The following is a 16,966-nucleotide window of genomic DNA, read 5'->3' as shown; positions in this document are numbered from 1 at the left end:
TGAATTTACATACATTTTAGAGTTTTTAAAGCATTACATGTTTTAAAAGTTTATGTATAGTCATTTATGAAACAGTTGGTTTGCATGCAAACAGCCCACTTTTTTACATAGAGGGAATTTTACTGAGACAATAACTCAATCATATTTTGATCTTTACTTAAAATTATTATTAAGGAAATAAAAGGACATCAAATACACATATTTCTATCATACACGCCCCATTTTTCCCTTTTCGGGGTCACCGCACTGGCTCTTGGCGATCTTGTCTAATATATCATCATCAGCACGAGACGCAGCTCCTATTTTGTCCGTGAGGGGGTGCCACACTCACACAGCGGATCCAACTCCGTCTCCCGCTGCATGCACATCATCATACCATATCATACAGAGGCTACCATTACTGCCCCAGAGCTAACAACATACCCCTCAACAACAGCAGCAGCAGCAGCATTTTACACACGGCGCAGGTAAGCAGACAACCCTCGCTTCATATACCGCTATAACGCGACGTGCGTGAACGCGCTCGATCACGATGATTTTATTAATCCTCTGCTGGATTTTCCAAACATCTGTTTCGTAAGAGACGCGTTAGCCAGCTTTAGCAAAATAACACCCAACCCTAAAATATTATTCAAACGAGAAGCCGATCTGCAATCTAGTATCAGTATTTATCTAAATAAATACGCAATAAAATTGTCAAACGGGTGATAAAAGCATACAGTCATTTGCAAACAAGGTGTCACAAGTTACTAAAGAATTCAGCATCCTCAATTCATTTTCATTTGACCTTTTTTGACACCCGATAAGTAGGATCTTTAAAGTCCCTGTCCGGTTGAGAAAGCGATAGAAACCATCGCAGAAAGTCTAGTGGATTTAATGGCAATAATGGGGGCTGTATTGGTTTTAATGGAAACTAATGGCTTCAATAGTGGCTTTTTACTGGTTATGTGTTGGCTTCTATTGGTGGGATGGTATTTGACGGATGGGAACCAATAGACACCTTTAAATCCCACTAGAATAAGATCCCAAAGGAATTTTGTAATGGTTTTACTGGTAAACATCTAATGGTTTATACAAACGGTATTTGTAATGGAAATCATTCGCATTTGTTTGTTTCCAGAAAGGTGGCTGGGTTTTTAAAACCTAAATAGATGCCTACCTAGACAACATTTTATCAAAGGAATGCTTGGAATGTCCAAAAAAGCTGTCTAGGTAGGCTAACTAGCCAGTATGTGTTGTAATTGTAATTCAAATGGCTTTAATGAATGGGGATGCATGCATAATAGAATGGCTTCAGGTTTTAATTGTAATGCGTAAAAATCATAGACTAGAGGGACAGACACAGTGTATGATTAACAGATGATATGCTGTGTCAGCTCACTTGTGTTTTTATGTTACTTGGATGTTTGGGTCTGAAATAATGTGCCTTGTTTGAAGTGAGTGACATGAGCAGGTCCCTGTAGGGCTCTCCCACTGGAAAGTATCATTTGAAGTCTTGCTATGGGATTGTTTCTACTGAACTGAAGGAAGTTGGCTATTTTCAAAATCAGTTTAATAATATTTACGAAAATGATATTCATTTTCATTTCATATGGAGGATAGGTCAGATACAACCAGCTGCAGTAATGGCACAATCAAATTAAACAGAAAAGTTCTTTCAAATGTTACCAGTACAGACTGTGGACAGCATTTGTGGCATTACTTGAGAAACTATATTTTTAACCTTCCCCTCAGATTGTATAAACAACTAATAATTGTATACAGTAATGCACTTGGAACAGTTGTTTCAGCTTAAATAGCGTTTTTGTTATGTTATAATTCTTTTAAAGGGATAGCTCACCCAAAAAGGGAAATCTTTCATAATTTACATATGTTATTATTCCAAACCTGTATGACTTTCTTTTTCCGCGGAATGCAAAATATGTTTTGAAGAACAGTCAACATTGGCCCCCTTTGACTTCCATTGCATGGATAATATAAAACCACAAAAACATTTCTCAAAATATCTTCTTTTGTGTTCCACAGACAAAAGAGACACATACATGTTTTAATTTATGACATGAGGGTGAATAAATGATGACAGAATTGTTATTTTTGGGTGAACTATCCCTTGTAAAATATATGAATATATGTATTTTAATCTCCATAGATTCTAATTGCAAATGCATTTCTGATTTAAATGGTTTGCCGTGGTTATCAGTAGGCCAGTGCACTCTGCACAGGTTATTTCCGTTTCCTTTTGTCGTGTTTTTTTTTTTTTTTTTGCCACAGATTAGTAGTACGTATTTTTCCTATTAAAGCTAATGTTTCAAAGAATACTGCACTCCAGATGGTCCCACATGGTCAATCCTCTGTGGACACTGTTTCCTCCGGATGCCCTGTGCGTCGCTTCATAATAGAGGCAACCGATGTGTGTGTTAAACCCTACCCCGTGTGTTCATTTCTAAGGTAGGATTGGTCTCTTCACAACATCCTGAGTTTTCTAATGAGAGGTCAGCTCAGGTAAGGGCTGTGTGGAGTTGTTGTATCACAGCGATGGAAAAGTGTAGATCTGTTTGTATCAGTGGGGGTCCAAACATCTTTTGCATGTGACTCCAAGCCTGCATGACAAATGATGCGCGTGTGTGTTTGGTAATTTGGACACCTTGAGGAGAAACACTAGGTTTGCAATCCATCAAGGATCGAAGTAGGTCAGCAAGGAGTGCAGAAAATGCTCTCAGACTAAAATAGCTCACCATTGCGGTCAGGCCCACATCTTGCCCACATCGAACGTGCATTTCCTGTTTCTGAAAAGAGGATGTGATGCTTTCTGATTTTTATGTGTGTAGATGCTCAGATAGATCCTAATGCATTGCATGAGTTTTGGAAAGCTGCTTAAATTTTGTGCTCAATAATGGCACCACACCGTTCTGTGTTTTAGCACTCTCTTTTATGGTTATCCCAGCATCAGGACCTGACAAATGAGCTGGACAAGCCTGGCATCTCTGTGCTCAGCTGGGCTGTCTTTTTGTTGAGAAATGTGAGGACGTGAAGGCCACACCAGTTATGTGAATTTGTTCTTTAGTTTGGGAAGGTGACCAGTTTGAAAAGGACATTTTTACCTTGAAAAGCTTAGATTTTATTATCCTATTCTGATAGGGTTAGTGAATGACTCGGGAAGCTAACAGCTTGGAAAATGAATGCAGTAGGGGTGAAATATGAGGAACACTTAGAAAAATATGTTTAATTCCCATCATGTTCTTGAACGAAAGTACACCGTCCTCCAGCCGTGTGGGTGTTTTGACAGAGAAACACATGGAGGACAAAGCCCTGAGAAGATATTACAGCAAAAACATGGGTTGAGATTTGATTGCAGATAAAGCAAACAACAGTGAACTGAAGGGAAAGCAGGCGGCGTTAATTCTTGGTCATTGCGAGATGAGAAATGAGGCCAGCCCACACAAGTTCTCCTTTCTGAACCCCTCCGAGTAATGAATGTTTTTCATTCATTGTACCTGCTTATATTTCTCTCTTTCTGTGAGACCCACACCTCTCCCACACACACACAGAGAGTTTTCAATGTTCAGAGAATCTGCTTGTGGTCTGCCAAAAACATTACAGCTCTTTGCATGTAAATCAAGGCCATGGAGGCTTAGAGGAGCAATCGTTCAGAGCAGACTTTGCTTGAGTAATGCTCAGAACGTCTTATTCCTAAGCTTATTAGCTGTATTGTTGTGTTTCATTTCATATAGGTAAGCTGTTTTTTGGGACATTTGGACAAACTGCAGTTCTTTGCTGTAAAGATTTTGAAGAATTGTGAATTTGTTCCTAGAAGCGGAGGTCACATGCTCATATCAGGACATTTTTACATTGTAATTTCTTAATAACAAATTGTAAAAATTGTTTCTGTGTATTTCCCACTCGTACTTTATGAAAATCTTTTAAAATGTAGTCTGTAACTTTGAAACTCTTTATTGTCCACTCCACACGTGGAAATTCATCTTCAGCCTCACAATAACATATACCACAAATACCCTTAACTACACAGTCCAATACAGCAAACACACAAGACATACAAAAGCTTTTTGCCCCATGGATTACAGACACCTACAACATAATAAGTGTGTAGATTTTAAATTTTAGACTAAAACTGAAACCCTATAGCTTAGACTGTGTTACGGGTCATTTATTTAATAAAATAATGGCAGATGGAATAAAAGATTTCTTAAAAGTATTACTAGTTGCTATGGTCACCCACCCTGTACCGTCTTCCTAAAGGAAGTTTTTCAAATTCATGTTGAAGAGGGTGGAGGAGGTCCTGAGCTACTTGTGAGGCTTTACTCCTTGTCTGATTTGTGTACAGTTCCACTAGCTGCCTCTGAGGGTCCAAAATGATCTTGCTGGCCGTATTTATGATCCTTGTGAGCTTATTTTTGCTCCTAGCCCCCAGATGCCCGTACCAGCAGGTGATGTTATAGGAAATAATACTTTCCAACAGACTGGTGTATACCATCCTCAGGATTCTTTTACTTGAAACTATTTAGTTTCCTTAAAAGAAACAATCTTTGGGTTGCCTTCTTATTGATGTAAACTGTGTGCTCATAAAAATTGAAGCAACAGTCTAGGATAATCCCTAGATATTTGAAGCTCTTCACAAACTCAACATGTTGGCCCCCAATTATGACCGGCTGACATGTAGGTTGCCCTTCCCTTGTGCTGACGAGTTCCTTGGTTTTTAAAGCATTTAGTGACAGAGCGCTTTCCTCACACCATGCCAAGGCGGTCTATATGCTCGAAAAAAAAGCCCTCTCTAAATCCTCCTATCCTCTGACCATAAGACCAACCATAGCCATGTTGTATGCATACTTGAGTAGGGTAACATTACTTTCACGAATCTGCATTTCATTTATATACATAGAAAATAATGTAGGAGACAACACACAGCCTTGGGGCACTCCCTTGTTCAAAATAACCTCTTCTAACATGGTACCTTGAGCAGAGACTCTTTAAGGATGATCAGTTAAAAAGTCCTTAATCCATAACACAAGGTGCTCATTGGTATCATGCTTTAATAATCAATCTAATAAAATGTCAACCCTGACAGTATTAAAAGCTGAACTAAATCAATGAATAAAATTCTGGCAAAAGCACTAGGGAGCTGAATATGCTTACTAATCATATGAAGCAGTTAAAATAGAATCCTCAGTGCCTCTCTGTGCTTTATATGCACATTGCCATTTGTTTTGGCTCTCTATCGCCATCTCTGTTTGAAACATAAAATTATTTCCCGTAGAATCTGACCTGACATAAAATCATAAATCATTGCGATTTATGTTTATTTATATATATTTATTGCGAATTGGGGTAAGAAAACAATTTTGAAAACTAATCTTTTGTGTACTTGTTTAATTTAAAAAAATGTAATTAGATTTTTTTTAGTTTTATTTACTTAGATTTCTTTAAAATGCTCTTGTCTGGAATGTCAGTTTGTTGATATTTTGCACACGTTGTTCGACACGTAACTCATTCATCTGTTTTTCTTTAAAGTTGTTGATGGAGGGGCTACTGGGAGGTGTTTGGGAAGGACACTATGTTTCCCTGTGTCTCCTCCTGGTCTTCTTCTGATCCCCCCAGCGCTCTCGGCCATGCTCTGCCCCTTCCCTCGGTACAGCTGCCCAATCAGCCACTTCCCGACCTGCTGCGGAGCTGTGCCGCGTTCCCTTCCCCAGTCGAGCATCTGAGCCCCTGCAACTTCGAGATGGAATCCATGATTGTGGTGACGGAATACGAGCCCAGCGGTAGCTCTGGGCAGGAGGGCGGAGAGGAAGAGGAAGTAGAGGACATGGATAGTTCGGAAACACCTGAACCGACATCGACAATTCCGGTTCCGCCCTTCCGCGTGGCCTCCTGCGATCTTCTATCCCACACGGTTGGCCGTCCGGTAGCACTTTTCCCAGAACCACAGGAGCACAGAGGAAGACTCAGCCTTTCCGACCGGAAGCTCTCGCTGCAGGAACGCTCGCAGACGCTTTCGTCGCCCTGCGGTTCACCTGGGCTCAACGGACGTTATATCTACCCGTCACTGCCCTATTCGCCGATCACCTCTCCGCACTCATCTCCACGCCTCCCTCGAAGACCGACCGTGGAGTCTCATCGTGTCTCCATTACAGACCTGCAGGTAGGGGGCCAGAGTTGACAGTCGTGGGTTTAGTGTTCTTTGAAGTGTACGGAACTCCCTTTTTGGAGCAAAAATAAAAGTGACAAATTATCTCAGTTTAAAGGATAGAAAATTGAACGGAAGCTGTTTTTCAAAACTCATTTGTCTGAACGACACCATTGTTCCCAGTGTGCCTAACAATTATGTCATATTATATAATTGTGCCATAATTGACTCAAAAATCATATCAAACTGTGACCTGAGATAATAAAGAGAAGTGTGTGAGAATGGTTCAGAAAATCCTTTTGAGAAGAACTTTTATTTTTCTTCATTCTCTGCAAGTCTGCACAGTCAAGGTTGACAGTGTATGTAAGGTAAGGTGAAAGACAGGAACAATTACCTTCCCTTAATAGCGCTTGTCAAGATCGTTCCCCTAGATGCTTCTGCTCTCTTCCACTAGTCCCAATGTGAAATCAGAACGAATCGTCTCACTTAGCTTAATCTCACGAAATATTCCCTCTAGTATTTTTGTGCTTTTGATTTTATACACATGTTGGAAGCATCATTCTTGATAAAAAAATCGAATTTGCATTGGCTGTGTTCTGTCATCACACAGTACTAAGTTAGCCCAATATCTCAATGTCTTTGCTTGATGTTGTTTTCATCTTTTTTTTAAGGATTGCGTGCAGCTCAACCAGTACAAGCTGAAAGATGAGATCGGAAAGGTGCGTTAATTATTTATTTATTATTTACACAAATCATTTCCTCCTGAAGAGCGCAAGCAATGATTTACTGTGTCGTTTTGGGCATTGGACCTTGGTAGTGCTATTATATTCTTTGAAGTGCCTTCAGTCGGAATAAGTGAGTCATTTTCAGATATATACAGATATTAAAGGAGCAGTTGTGTTTTCACTGTTGGTGTACCACTAAGCTTCATCTCGTGTCGAGGGCAGGGAAAGCTGTCAGCTTGGGAGATTCCTGCTCTCCTCTCATCTCTGTGTCTGAGGGTTGGATTCCCTGCTGGAACGGCAATCTGCTCTCCCAGCTGGGACCTGTTTGTGTGCTAGTTGTGTTAGTTTGAGACGGAGAGAGAACAGAGCTAGAATTACGCCTGTCTTTGGAGCTTAGACCGGCTGTTGCCCACTGGCCTGCTTTGATTTACATGTCCTCTAGTTAATCGAACAACACTAATGCATGCCCACTTTAGGCTCCTGTATCCCGGCATCTTTGCATATATCTCAGTGTGTTTGCATTGCTATTTAAATCTCGTCTGACACACCTTGTCTTCCTGCTGAAGGGCTCCTATGGAGTTGTCAAGCTGGCGTACAATGAGGATGACAATACCTACTATGTAAGTGATGCAACATGGTGTCATAATCTCTCTCTCACACGCAAACACACACCTCAGGCTTTGTGCAGAAAAACAATTAGTCGAATTTTATCGTAAATAATGTGATTCAGAAGTGTCTTTGTCACCCTTGGCAACGATCCTAATGGCCACTGATTGGTCTTCTGATGGATGGATATTTTCATAGATGTTTCTATTGCTTTGCATATTGCACTGCTGTATTTTTGTAATTACTGATAGATAAACATACAGATCAGACCTTTAATCTATAAAAAATCTTGATGGGTGGCCATATTGAAATTATTGGCATTGGTTAAGAGACAGTTTACCCAAAACTAAAAATCTTGTCATCGTTTACTCACCCTTGAGTTGTTCCAAGTCTATATAAATTTCTTTGTTCTGATGAACACAGAGAAAGATATTTGGAAGAATGCTTGCAACCAAACAGTTCTTGGCCACCATGGACTACCATTGTAGGAAAAATGACAAAAGTGCCCCAGAACGGTTTGCTTTCCTACATTCTTCAAAATATCTTCTTTGTGTTCAACAGAACAAAAAATGCATAAAGCATTTTTTTATTGGTGGACAAGAACGGTTTGGTTACAAGCATTCTTCCAAATATCTTTCTCTGTGTTCATCAAAACAAAGTAATTTATACAGATTTGGAACAACTTGAGGGTGAGTAAATGATGACACATTTTTGGGTGAACTGTTCCTTTAATAATTATGGCAAAATGAGTTTTTCCTTTATATGTTTTTGCGTATGATCCCAGTTTTTCTGGTACAATTGCAGAATGTTGCATATGTCACCCAGCCACAGAAATGATACTGGCTATCTGCTTTCACTCCTTCATTCTCACTGTTCTCCACAGGCCATGAAAGTGCTGTCCAAGAAACGGCTGATGAGACAGGCCGGGTTCCCGCGTAAGTGTCCGCTTTAAAGCAGATGGAACGCTCAGCGGGGTTTGATACAGTGTCTATGCGTGTGAGGTTGGGGGCGCAGTTTCATCAGCTGTCAAGTACTTCAAGCTTACACGTGATTTCTGTGCCGGTTTATACAGGCAGACCACCTCCTCGCGGAGCAAAATTGGCCCCTGAGGGTCCACCTCAGCCCAAAGGGCCTTTGGAGCGTGTTTACCAGGAGATCGCTATCCTCAAGAAACTCGATCATCCTAATGTGGTCAAGCTTGTGGAGGTGGGTGTATTACCTATATGCATCTAAAGGGCGGCGCTATTACGACCTCTCCTGTGTATGTCTCTAAAAAATAAGAGATTTTAGCCCACTATAATTTATCTTGACTTTTAGGTGTTTTAAATGACTGCCTTAGTCAAAGAAGAATTGAAATATGAGATTTCTAAGGGTAAATTGTGTTATTTCTGAAAATAAAAAAGTGGATTTTGGTGTTTTTCCAGGTTCTGGATGATCCAGGCGAGGACCATCTGTACATGGGTAAGTCTGGCCAGATACTTATTCTCTTGGCAGGTATTCTAAAGTCACGATTTGTTCTTTTTAATGCTAAATGTGAAATCGGGTAGGTAACTCACAATACTCCTCTGTTTGCTTCTGCAGTATTCGAGCTTGTCAAGCGAGGGTGAGTAAGCGTGTTATTTCTGTTTGTAGCGCCGCCCCATGCTGTGCTAGTGTCACTCTGCTAGGGAAGCTGTGTCTCATTCCCCATGTGTTTGCAGAGCGGTGATGGAGGTTCCTACTGATAAGCCCCTGGATGAGGACCAAGCACGCTTCTACTTCCAGGATTTGCTGAGAGGAATGGAATACCGTGAGTGGGAAAATTTAGCCGACGTTTGGGGGTGTGATCGATATTTGTGATTGATGTTTAAAGACAACATGTGCTTGTACATCTATAGAAAAGAGGATGCTGTATCTTCTTGATGGCATCGTGCCCGTTAGTCTTGCATAGCTACACTTTTGACTATTAGCATGAGTGAACAGCAAACAGATTTTTGGTTTTACTGGTTCTAAAAGAACACTACTTTGTTTCGAATACAAAATCTATCAGTACCTTCAGAAGTGGTTAAAGGGACAGTTCACCCACAAATAAAAGTTCTGTCATCATTTACTCACCCTCAAGTTGTTCCAAATCTGTATACATTTCTTTGTTCTGGTGAACACAGAGAAAGATATTTGGAAGAATGTTATCAACTGACCACCATTGATTACCATAGTAGGAAAAAAACAATGGTAGTCAAAAGTGCCCCAGAACTGTTTGCTTTCCTACATTCTTCAAAATTTCTTCTTTTGTGGTTAACGGAGCAAAGATATTTTTCCTACAATAGAAGTCAATACGCCCTTTTCACATGACGTCACGCATCTTCCGTTCTGCCGCGAAGCAGTGTATCGTTACTTCCGCTAGCACTCCAGTTCATAAGGTGGCGGTAACGCAACTATAAGCTGGTTTGCCAACCGCCAGTAAAACTCAAGAAGAAGAAGTTTTCTTCCGCTAGCGCCTCAGAATGGAGTTTACCAAGTCCCTTGCACATCTGCCACCAATACGTCTAGATGATGTACAAGGTCTTGCAGACAAATTTTCGCCTACGACAAGATCAAAGCTAGAGAAAGGATACAAATTCTTTGTTGAACAGTACCTGTTTGATTATGAAGGTACGTGTTTTGTTTTCTTTTTGTGTTAGCGAAGGTGCTAGGATAAGTACTTGAATACGTGTTCTGTCAGTTTTTTTCCACTGTTGTTAAATTCCAGCGCGACGGCAAAACGGAAGTTCTTCTTCTTGTTTGTTGCAAGACGGATGTTATGATACACTGCTTTGGGAAAAGGCGGAAGTGACGTCATTGTGAAAAGGGCCTATGGTGGCCAAGAACTGTTTGGTTACAAGCATTTTTCCAAATATCTATATTTATGTTAAACGGAACAAAGAAATGAACAACTCGAGGGTGAGTTAATGATGACAGAATTTTCATTTTTGGGTGAACTGTTCCTTTAAAGCCAGCCAATCAGATTTTTTTGTGAGTTCGTGCTTTGTGTGTAGTTGCCATCAGATGGTCATTGAACAGTAATCAGCATGTATTGAATAACAGCAGCTTTTCTTCCTCAACAGTACATTATCAGAAAATAATTCATCGGGACATCAAGCCTTCCAACCTGCTCGTGGGTGAAGATGGTCACATTAAGATAGCTGACTTTGGGGTCAGTAACCAGTTTGAAGGAGCTGATGCCCTCTTGACCAGCACAGTTGGGACGCCGGCATTCCTCGCCCCCGAAACACTCTCAGAGACCCGCAAGAACTTCTCTGGAAAGGTCAAAAGCTATTTACCAAACCTGTGAAAGTGAAAAATAAAGCTTGGTTATATTCTGAAATAGAAGTGTCATTGTTTACGGAACCTTCTAAAAATGTATGATTCGAACACAGATACTTTACATTTGTGTGGTGTTTTTTTTTTATATTGAATTTCTATGCATTATAGGCTCTGGATGTATGGGCAATGGGAGTCACTTTACATTGTTTCATCTTTGGAGTGGTACGCGTCTGTTTTTGACTTTGATATTTTTGTTGAAATAATGTAAAGCATTAGCCAAGATTTAATTCTCTAAAACCAGCGCTCAATCAAATTGTGTTCAGATTGACATTAAAAGATTTTTGACACCCTCTCTGTCATTTTGTCACAGTGTCCATTTATGGATGAGCGTATTTTAAGCCTTCATCAGAAGATCAAGACTCAGCCGGTTGAATTTCCAGAGAAGTGAGTATTTCCCATGACCTTCAAAGATCTTCCTCAGCTCTTACAGTCCTGACAGTTTTTTTCTCCTTATTACAGTGCAGACATGTCAGATGACTTGAAGGAGCTCCTCCTCAAAATGTTGGATAAGAACCCTGAAAGCAGAATAACGGTGCCACAAATCAAGGTTACAAATCACCAAGTCCAAAGCTTTTTATAGATGATCTCAAAGCCTAGATAGAGGTAATTTTCAATATCAAAGCGGGAATAATTCTGTTGTTGTTGTAGGTGCACCCGTGGGTGACGCGGCACGGTGCCGAGCCACTCCCCCCGGAGGATGACAACTGCTGCAGCCTGATAGAAGTGACAGAGGAGGAAGTGGAGAACTCGGTGAAGCACATCCCCAGCCTGGCCACCGTGGTGAGCATGCCGGCCCTTAGGGGCCTATTACACTCATTTTCTTTTTATGAATGTGTACTTTATGCCACACTAATAACCTTATAAAATAATTATTAAACCAAATAATGACTCGCATGGATTATAAACCAATGCCTGTTGGTGGCTGTGTTGGTTGTGCGTGTAGCGGTCGCTTATGTTTTATCTGTGTGCTCTTCTGCAGATCTTGGTAAGGACTATGCTGCGCAAGCGTTCTTTTGGGAACCCGTTTGATTGGGGCCGCAGGGAAGACAGGAGTCCCGCTGCACCAGGACACATGCTATTGTAAGTCTTTCTCATTAGGTGAAAGCTTTAACTACAACAGACGTCTTGACCTCTGCAGTGGTTTCACTGGTCAGTCGGCTGGTAGTCTGATTGGAGCATGAAAATACCACACTACTACTTCGCAATTCGTTTTGTTAAAGTGTAACTTTGAAGATATTCAACCCGCTCTGTAGTGTTAAATGTTGATAGGATGATAGTGTAAATGCACAGCATTTTAATCCACAATATCAGGACCGAAATGCAAGTTTATTTGTTACCCAATGTCCGACTTTTGGTGACAAATAAACATCTACAATTTTTCATTTGAGGTAACACAGAGAAAACATTGTTCATACCGACATTAAACGGGGGTTAAATAGAATAGAAGTGAATGGGTACCGCCGTTGTTTGGTTACCAACGTTCTTCAAAATATCTTTTTTTGTGTTCTGCGGAAGAAAGTCATACGGATTTGAAATGACAAGAGGGTGAGTAAATGATGACAAAATTTTCCTTTTTGGGTGAACTATTTATATAACCCTTTATATATCGACAAAGTTACACTTTAACCCAGAAATTCCTTTTGAGGTTGTTGTAATGTCTAGTAAGCCCTTATGATTATTGTTAGCCTTATTTTTTAGAAGCGCTTAGATCTAAGAATTCTCATGTATTCGCATCTCTCCTGCCCTATAGAAAAGGGAGAGCAGGGAGTTTGAAAAACTGCCGCAATCTCAGTACCCAAAGGTAAAGCTCTGCTGACCTGGTGCTTCACCCGTTCACACTCCTCCACCCGTATTATATGTAGGAGAATATGGTCTTGCCTATTTTGAATGGTTTGCACTTAAAATGAATGGTTTGGTGTTTTTAAGCATGCTTTGTAAATGAAGAGAAATTTTCATCCAAATGGCTCAGAGTTGAAGAAGCGTTTCAGCTTGCACTTTGTTATATAATAAACAGTAAGTGTTTTATGCATGTAAACATTTAAAAACTCTTAAAAGTCCTCCTGTATGTATTGAGCTACACAAACTTCATTTTATAAATAACACTTTGTTCATCAAGCATTTATATTTTGCATGTTATTATTTCAACAGATTCAGAACCAGAGTTCATGTCCAGAGGTTGCACTACAAAAGAATTATCGGTCATTCTGACACTCTTTCAATTTTCTGCTATTTTTGTCTGTTGTGGTTTTGATTGTTACCCAAAAATTACATAGAATTTGGGAACTTAAAAAACCCCAGGCTCATATGTAAGTTACTGGAATAAGGAAAATGACAGGTGATGCATGGGATGATTTATTTCTGTCACCTAAACATTTAGGTGATTTGAACTCAAAAGTGTAAATCATTTGATCTATAAACTTCAGATCAGAATGTCATGTTTGGTCAAAAATAGGAGGCTCGCAGGATCAGTTCTTTTATTTCGCTCCACACTGAAAACTAGACAACAGATGGTTGTGGTATTTCATGAACAAAATGTCATGGAACGCTCCACTTGACAAACTTCTCAAACTCCTCATCTTCTCCCCTTATCCTCAGTCAGATCTCACTCCTGGTCTGTTTTAATATGAGTGATTTAAAACTTTATTTTCTCTCCTTTTTGTCACTTCTAACACCCATTGGATTCCTTCACTGTGGTGAAGTTTTATTTCTATGTGTCAGAATGACCGAAAGCATTATGTGGTTATGCATCTTATCCATCAATATTTTACATCCTGTAAATGACACAAACTAAGCACAACCTCTACTTGTGTGTCCTATAAATTCACGGCCAGTTCAGGATGGGTTTTCCAGGTCCTGCATGTCAGCAATTTCCTCTCAATGCTAATGAGGAGGAGCATCCTGATTGGCTGGCCAGTGGTTTGCCTGACCATGGTCATTTCTACGAGGACTTCCAAACAACCGAATTAGTTTGCCGGAGACGTTTGCATGCTGAACTGCAGTTTCCAGCCCCCTCGCAAAGACATAGATACGAGCATACGACTGATGCAATGCCATGTCAGCCCCCCCACCCCGCGCTGACTTCATTTTCCCAGCTGCCTAACAGTACGAGCCCAACTTAACAACAGTCTGCATTGCTGTAGACAGGTTGACACGCTTGGAATGTGCAGTTATTTTAAAACACCACGTTTTGTCTGTTTCCTAGGAAACAAGAGAGCGAGGAAGGCATGCGGAGCATGGACCTGCCCTTCGTAGGCGAGGATGAAGTTCTTTCCTGATACTTGTGGGTGTTTCACTCGCAACGCAGCGAGGGGCCAGTTATGGCATCCGGAAGGATAGGAACTCGGGGCATGGACGGAAATCAAACGGCCCTGTTTTCCCCTGGGTTGTTGATGTGGAGGGTGCCCACCCACTCCATGCATGCATTTGTACGGTCCTCAGCAGCATGCATTGTATCTGTCCGCCCAGGTCTCTGCTCTGTCTCTCAGGACCTGCTTTTCTCTCTGTGTGTGAGCGTTTGCTTGTCTTTACACTCCTCTCTGGTATGGAGACTCTGTTTTACTCCTCTACTTCAGCTAGGGGGCGCCACTGCAACGGGCAGAAGGTGAAACGGACTGTAAAGTCTGTTGTATAAATTCTAAGAATTTCTTAGAATTTAGGAACTGTACAGTTTCTTAGGTTTGTCCGCATGCAGCTTGACTGCAGTGTTTACAATTTCAGGTTAACGTAATGAATTGGAAAAAGATGAAATAGCTGACCACCTGCAATGATTTTCGGTTTCACAGTCCTACAAAAGCTTCCCAAACTTTGTATGAAATGTTACATTTATTAAATAAGTGTATATTTTCCCTTTAAATTCTTTAAAATTGATAAGGAGATAAATCGGGGTGAAAACTGAAAATACAGATAGGTTTGTTTGTGTGTGTTTGTATCTTACATTGCAGAGCTTTTTGTTTGTATTATAATGTCTGCGTTGTAGATAGTAGATGGGACCAAACCTTGAACCTATCTATTTCTTTATTTTTAATACAGCAAAGCCCAAATCTAAGAGATGAGGGAATTATGGTCATAGCATGTTTTTCATATTTTTAACTTGTAGGTTAATTGCTTAGGGCACAAGTAACCTTTAGAAAATGCCCAAAATGGGCATTGCGTCGATTTTTCAGGCAACAGTCACTGTATTTTCACTTCATATGTAGATTTACCAAAACGTAGTAGTGCATTTCAAACGTTGTCATTAACAGAGTGGATTGTCAACATTTCTATATCAGACACATACGCTAAGGTTCTTGAAGAATTTCAATAATTTTCTGCAATCTATGCATGACTTTTCACTTAAGGAATCAATGTTCGTCAGTCGGTCTGTTTGGACACAAATGTATGCCTTACATTTTCATACTCGTAAGTGTAGCATAAGTCACGTGTAGAGTTTTTTGGTACGATAGATTTGTAGATAAAGTAGAATCGGAGATGAAATGTTGTAAACAGGGTAGAAAATATTGTAACTTGTTTAAGCTCGATTCTCAGTTCTAGTCCAAAGCCCTGTTGAGATTTTCTCAATGTGCACTATGGTCATGTATCTGTTGTGTTTTTTAATCTACGATTGTTGGTTTGCTCTAATTAGCCATTGTTGTCTCAGTGTTGGTGCTTCTCCACCGCTGGACACTTATGAAATTGAAAACATGATTCATGCTTCCATGTATCAAGAGAGTTTCTGCACAAATAGATTGAATGTATGTTGTTGTTTCACCGTAACTCTATACGTTTGTTTTGTTTTTTTCACTTTTTTTCTTTACTGCACGTGAAACTGCTGTATTTGATAGTGTTTAGTTGGTTTGTAAGCTTTTATTTACTTTGAAATTTTAATTTTTGTGTAGATACTATTGCTATGCATAACAAAGCTAAGTATATGGTGCGGTTTTGGACTGTCAGTCGGTTGGTCTTGTGTTTGTTATATTGGATGTCTAATATTTAAAATTAAAGGAAACCTGTGTTATTGACATAAATATGCATGTGCACTGATGAACAGAAGATGGTTATACAAGACCAGTATATTGGACATTTTTACTAATTTTGAAGACCTTTAAATGATATATTCAGGACCTGAGCACCGTTTCCCCCTTTTTAAATAAATGTGTACTAAGATTATATAAAAAAAATATTGGAGAGGAATATAGATATGGAGATTTAAATTTGCATATTAGATTATTTAGTACAAGTCTAATTGATGGAGTCCATGTGACGCATGCTTATTGAAAACTTTAAATGAAGGATGAGGCCTTCATAACCATTTTCTTTTGTTGCAAATGAGGAGTTGATTTTTTGTTTTCTGTCTACACCACTTTCTCAAAGACTGACCTTGCACATATTGCGTTGAATAGATAGACTGTAAAGGTTTATATTGAATGCTGTACTGTATATTTAAATATCACATTTAAGTATATTTAAATATTCACAGTTTCTGCCCAGTTTTTCTTTAAAGGGCTCGATAAATGTTTGCACCCACATCACACATAAGATGGCATTTTAAGAGGGCTGTATACAGGGATGTTACATAGCTGCATGCCATCACTATCACCTGATTTCACACAGCATGTTTGTTTTTAAGCATGTTTGAACTCTTTCCAACATCTGCTGATCTCACTGCTGAACATTCTATATATTGTATCCAGTTAATTATTTGAATAAATTAAAGTTGCCTATACTTATTTGTGTGTATTGTATTAACATTATGGGGACTTTGGTTGCAGCTAACAACATTGTGCCTAAATATCTCTTTTTATGTTCCACATATGAAATAAGGCCTAGATGAGGGTACGTAAATGATTATAGAATTTTAGCTTTTGGTGTACTAACCCTTTATGAATTTTTAAATGTTACTCACCATTTCACTGATTGACCACAAGGGGGCGTCAGATTACCGTGCAGGCGTGTACGTGCGTCTCGGAAGTGTATACACTTTTCACAACATAAATAAAGGGTATATTTTAAAACTCAAGATTATGAGAAATTTATCATTTACTTCATGTCATATGATGTTTTTGTGACACTAAAGATAAAACCAATAAAATCCTCAATCACGTCTCCCTAAATCCTCTCTTGGCATTGGGGTCCTTACTGTAAACTTCATTTTCTCTTCATATTCCTTAACAAG

The 16,966-nt window shown here is 39.7% G+C and overlaps 1 protein-coding gene across 2 annotated transcripts; it reads left to right on the top strand.

The window, feature by feature from the left end:
* The first annotated feature begins 293 nt into the window (after positions 1 to 293).
* Positions 294 to 16,899, top strand: LOC130569898 (calcium/calmodulin-dependent protein kinase kinase 2). Of its 2 annotated transcripts, XM_057359794.1 has the most exons (17): positions 294 to 467; positions 5,527 to 6,157; positions 6,814 to 6,861; positions 7,434 to 7,487; positions 8,357 to 8,408; positions 8,546 to 8,679; positions 8,898 to 8,934; positions 9,055 to 9,076; positions 9,174 to 9,262; positions 10,557 to 10,756; positions 10,924 to 10,977; positions 11,126 to 11,199; positions 11,275 to 11,362; positions 11,464 to 11,595; positions 11,795 to 11,895; positions 12,566 to 12,616; positions 14,018 to 16,899. In XM_057359794.1, the coding sequence occupies exons 2-17, from the start codon at positions 5,570 to 5,572 to the stop codon at positions 14,088 to 14,090; spliced, it is 1,797 nt and encodes a 598-aa protein (XP_057215777.1). In that variant the 5' UTR covers positions 294 to 467; positions 5,527 to 5,569; the 3' UTR covers positions 14,091 to 16,899. The 2 variants fall into 2 exon arrangements, with proteins under 2 accessions (XP_057215777.1, XP_057215778.1); XM_057359795.1 differs by lacking the exon at positions 12,566 to 12,616 and having other exon boundaries at positions 296 to 467; positions 14,018 to 16,898.
* The last annotated feature ends 67 nt before the right edge of the window (positions 16,900 to 16,966 follow it).

Source organism: Triplophysa rosa, linkage group LG19 (assembly GCF_024868665.1).
Source record: "Triplophysa rosa linkage group LG19, Trosa_1v2, whole genome shotgun sequence".
Lineage (NCBI taxonomy): Eukaryota > Metazoa > Chordata > Actinopteri > Cypriniformes > Nemacheilidae > Triplophysa > Triplophysa rosa.
Note: the sequence above shows the minus strand (reverse complement) of the source record. Positions and strands in the feature narration are given on the sequence as shown.

What these genes read in the sequence shown, in the direction of transcription:
- LOC130569898 (XM_057359794.1), top strand. Translation starts at nt 5,570, where the DNA reads ATGTTTCCCTGTGTCTCCTCCTGGTCTTCTTCTGATCCCCCCAGCGCT. An exon ending in AGGATGACAATACCTACTAT is followed by an intron (nt 7,488 to 8,356) that starts GTAAGTGATGCA and finishes TGTTCTCCACAG; the next exon opens with GCCATGAAAGTGCTGTCCAA. An exon ending in TTCGAGCTTGTCAAGCGAGG is followed by an intron (nt 9,077 to 9,173) that starts GTGAGTAAGCGT and finishes ATGTGTTTGCAG; the next exon opens with AGCGGTGATGGAGGTTCCTA.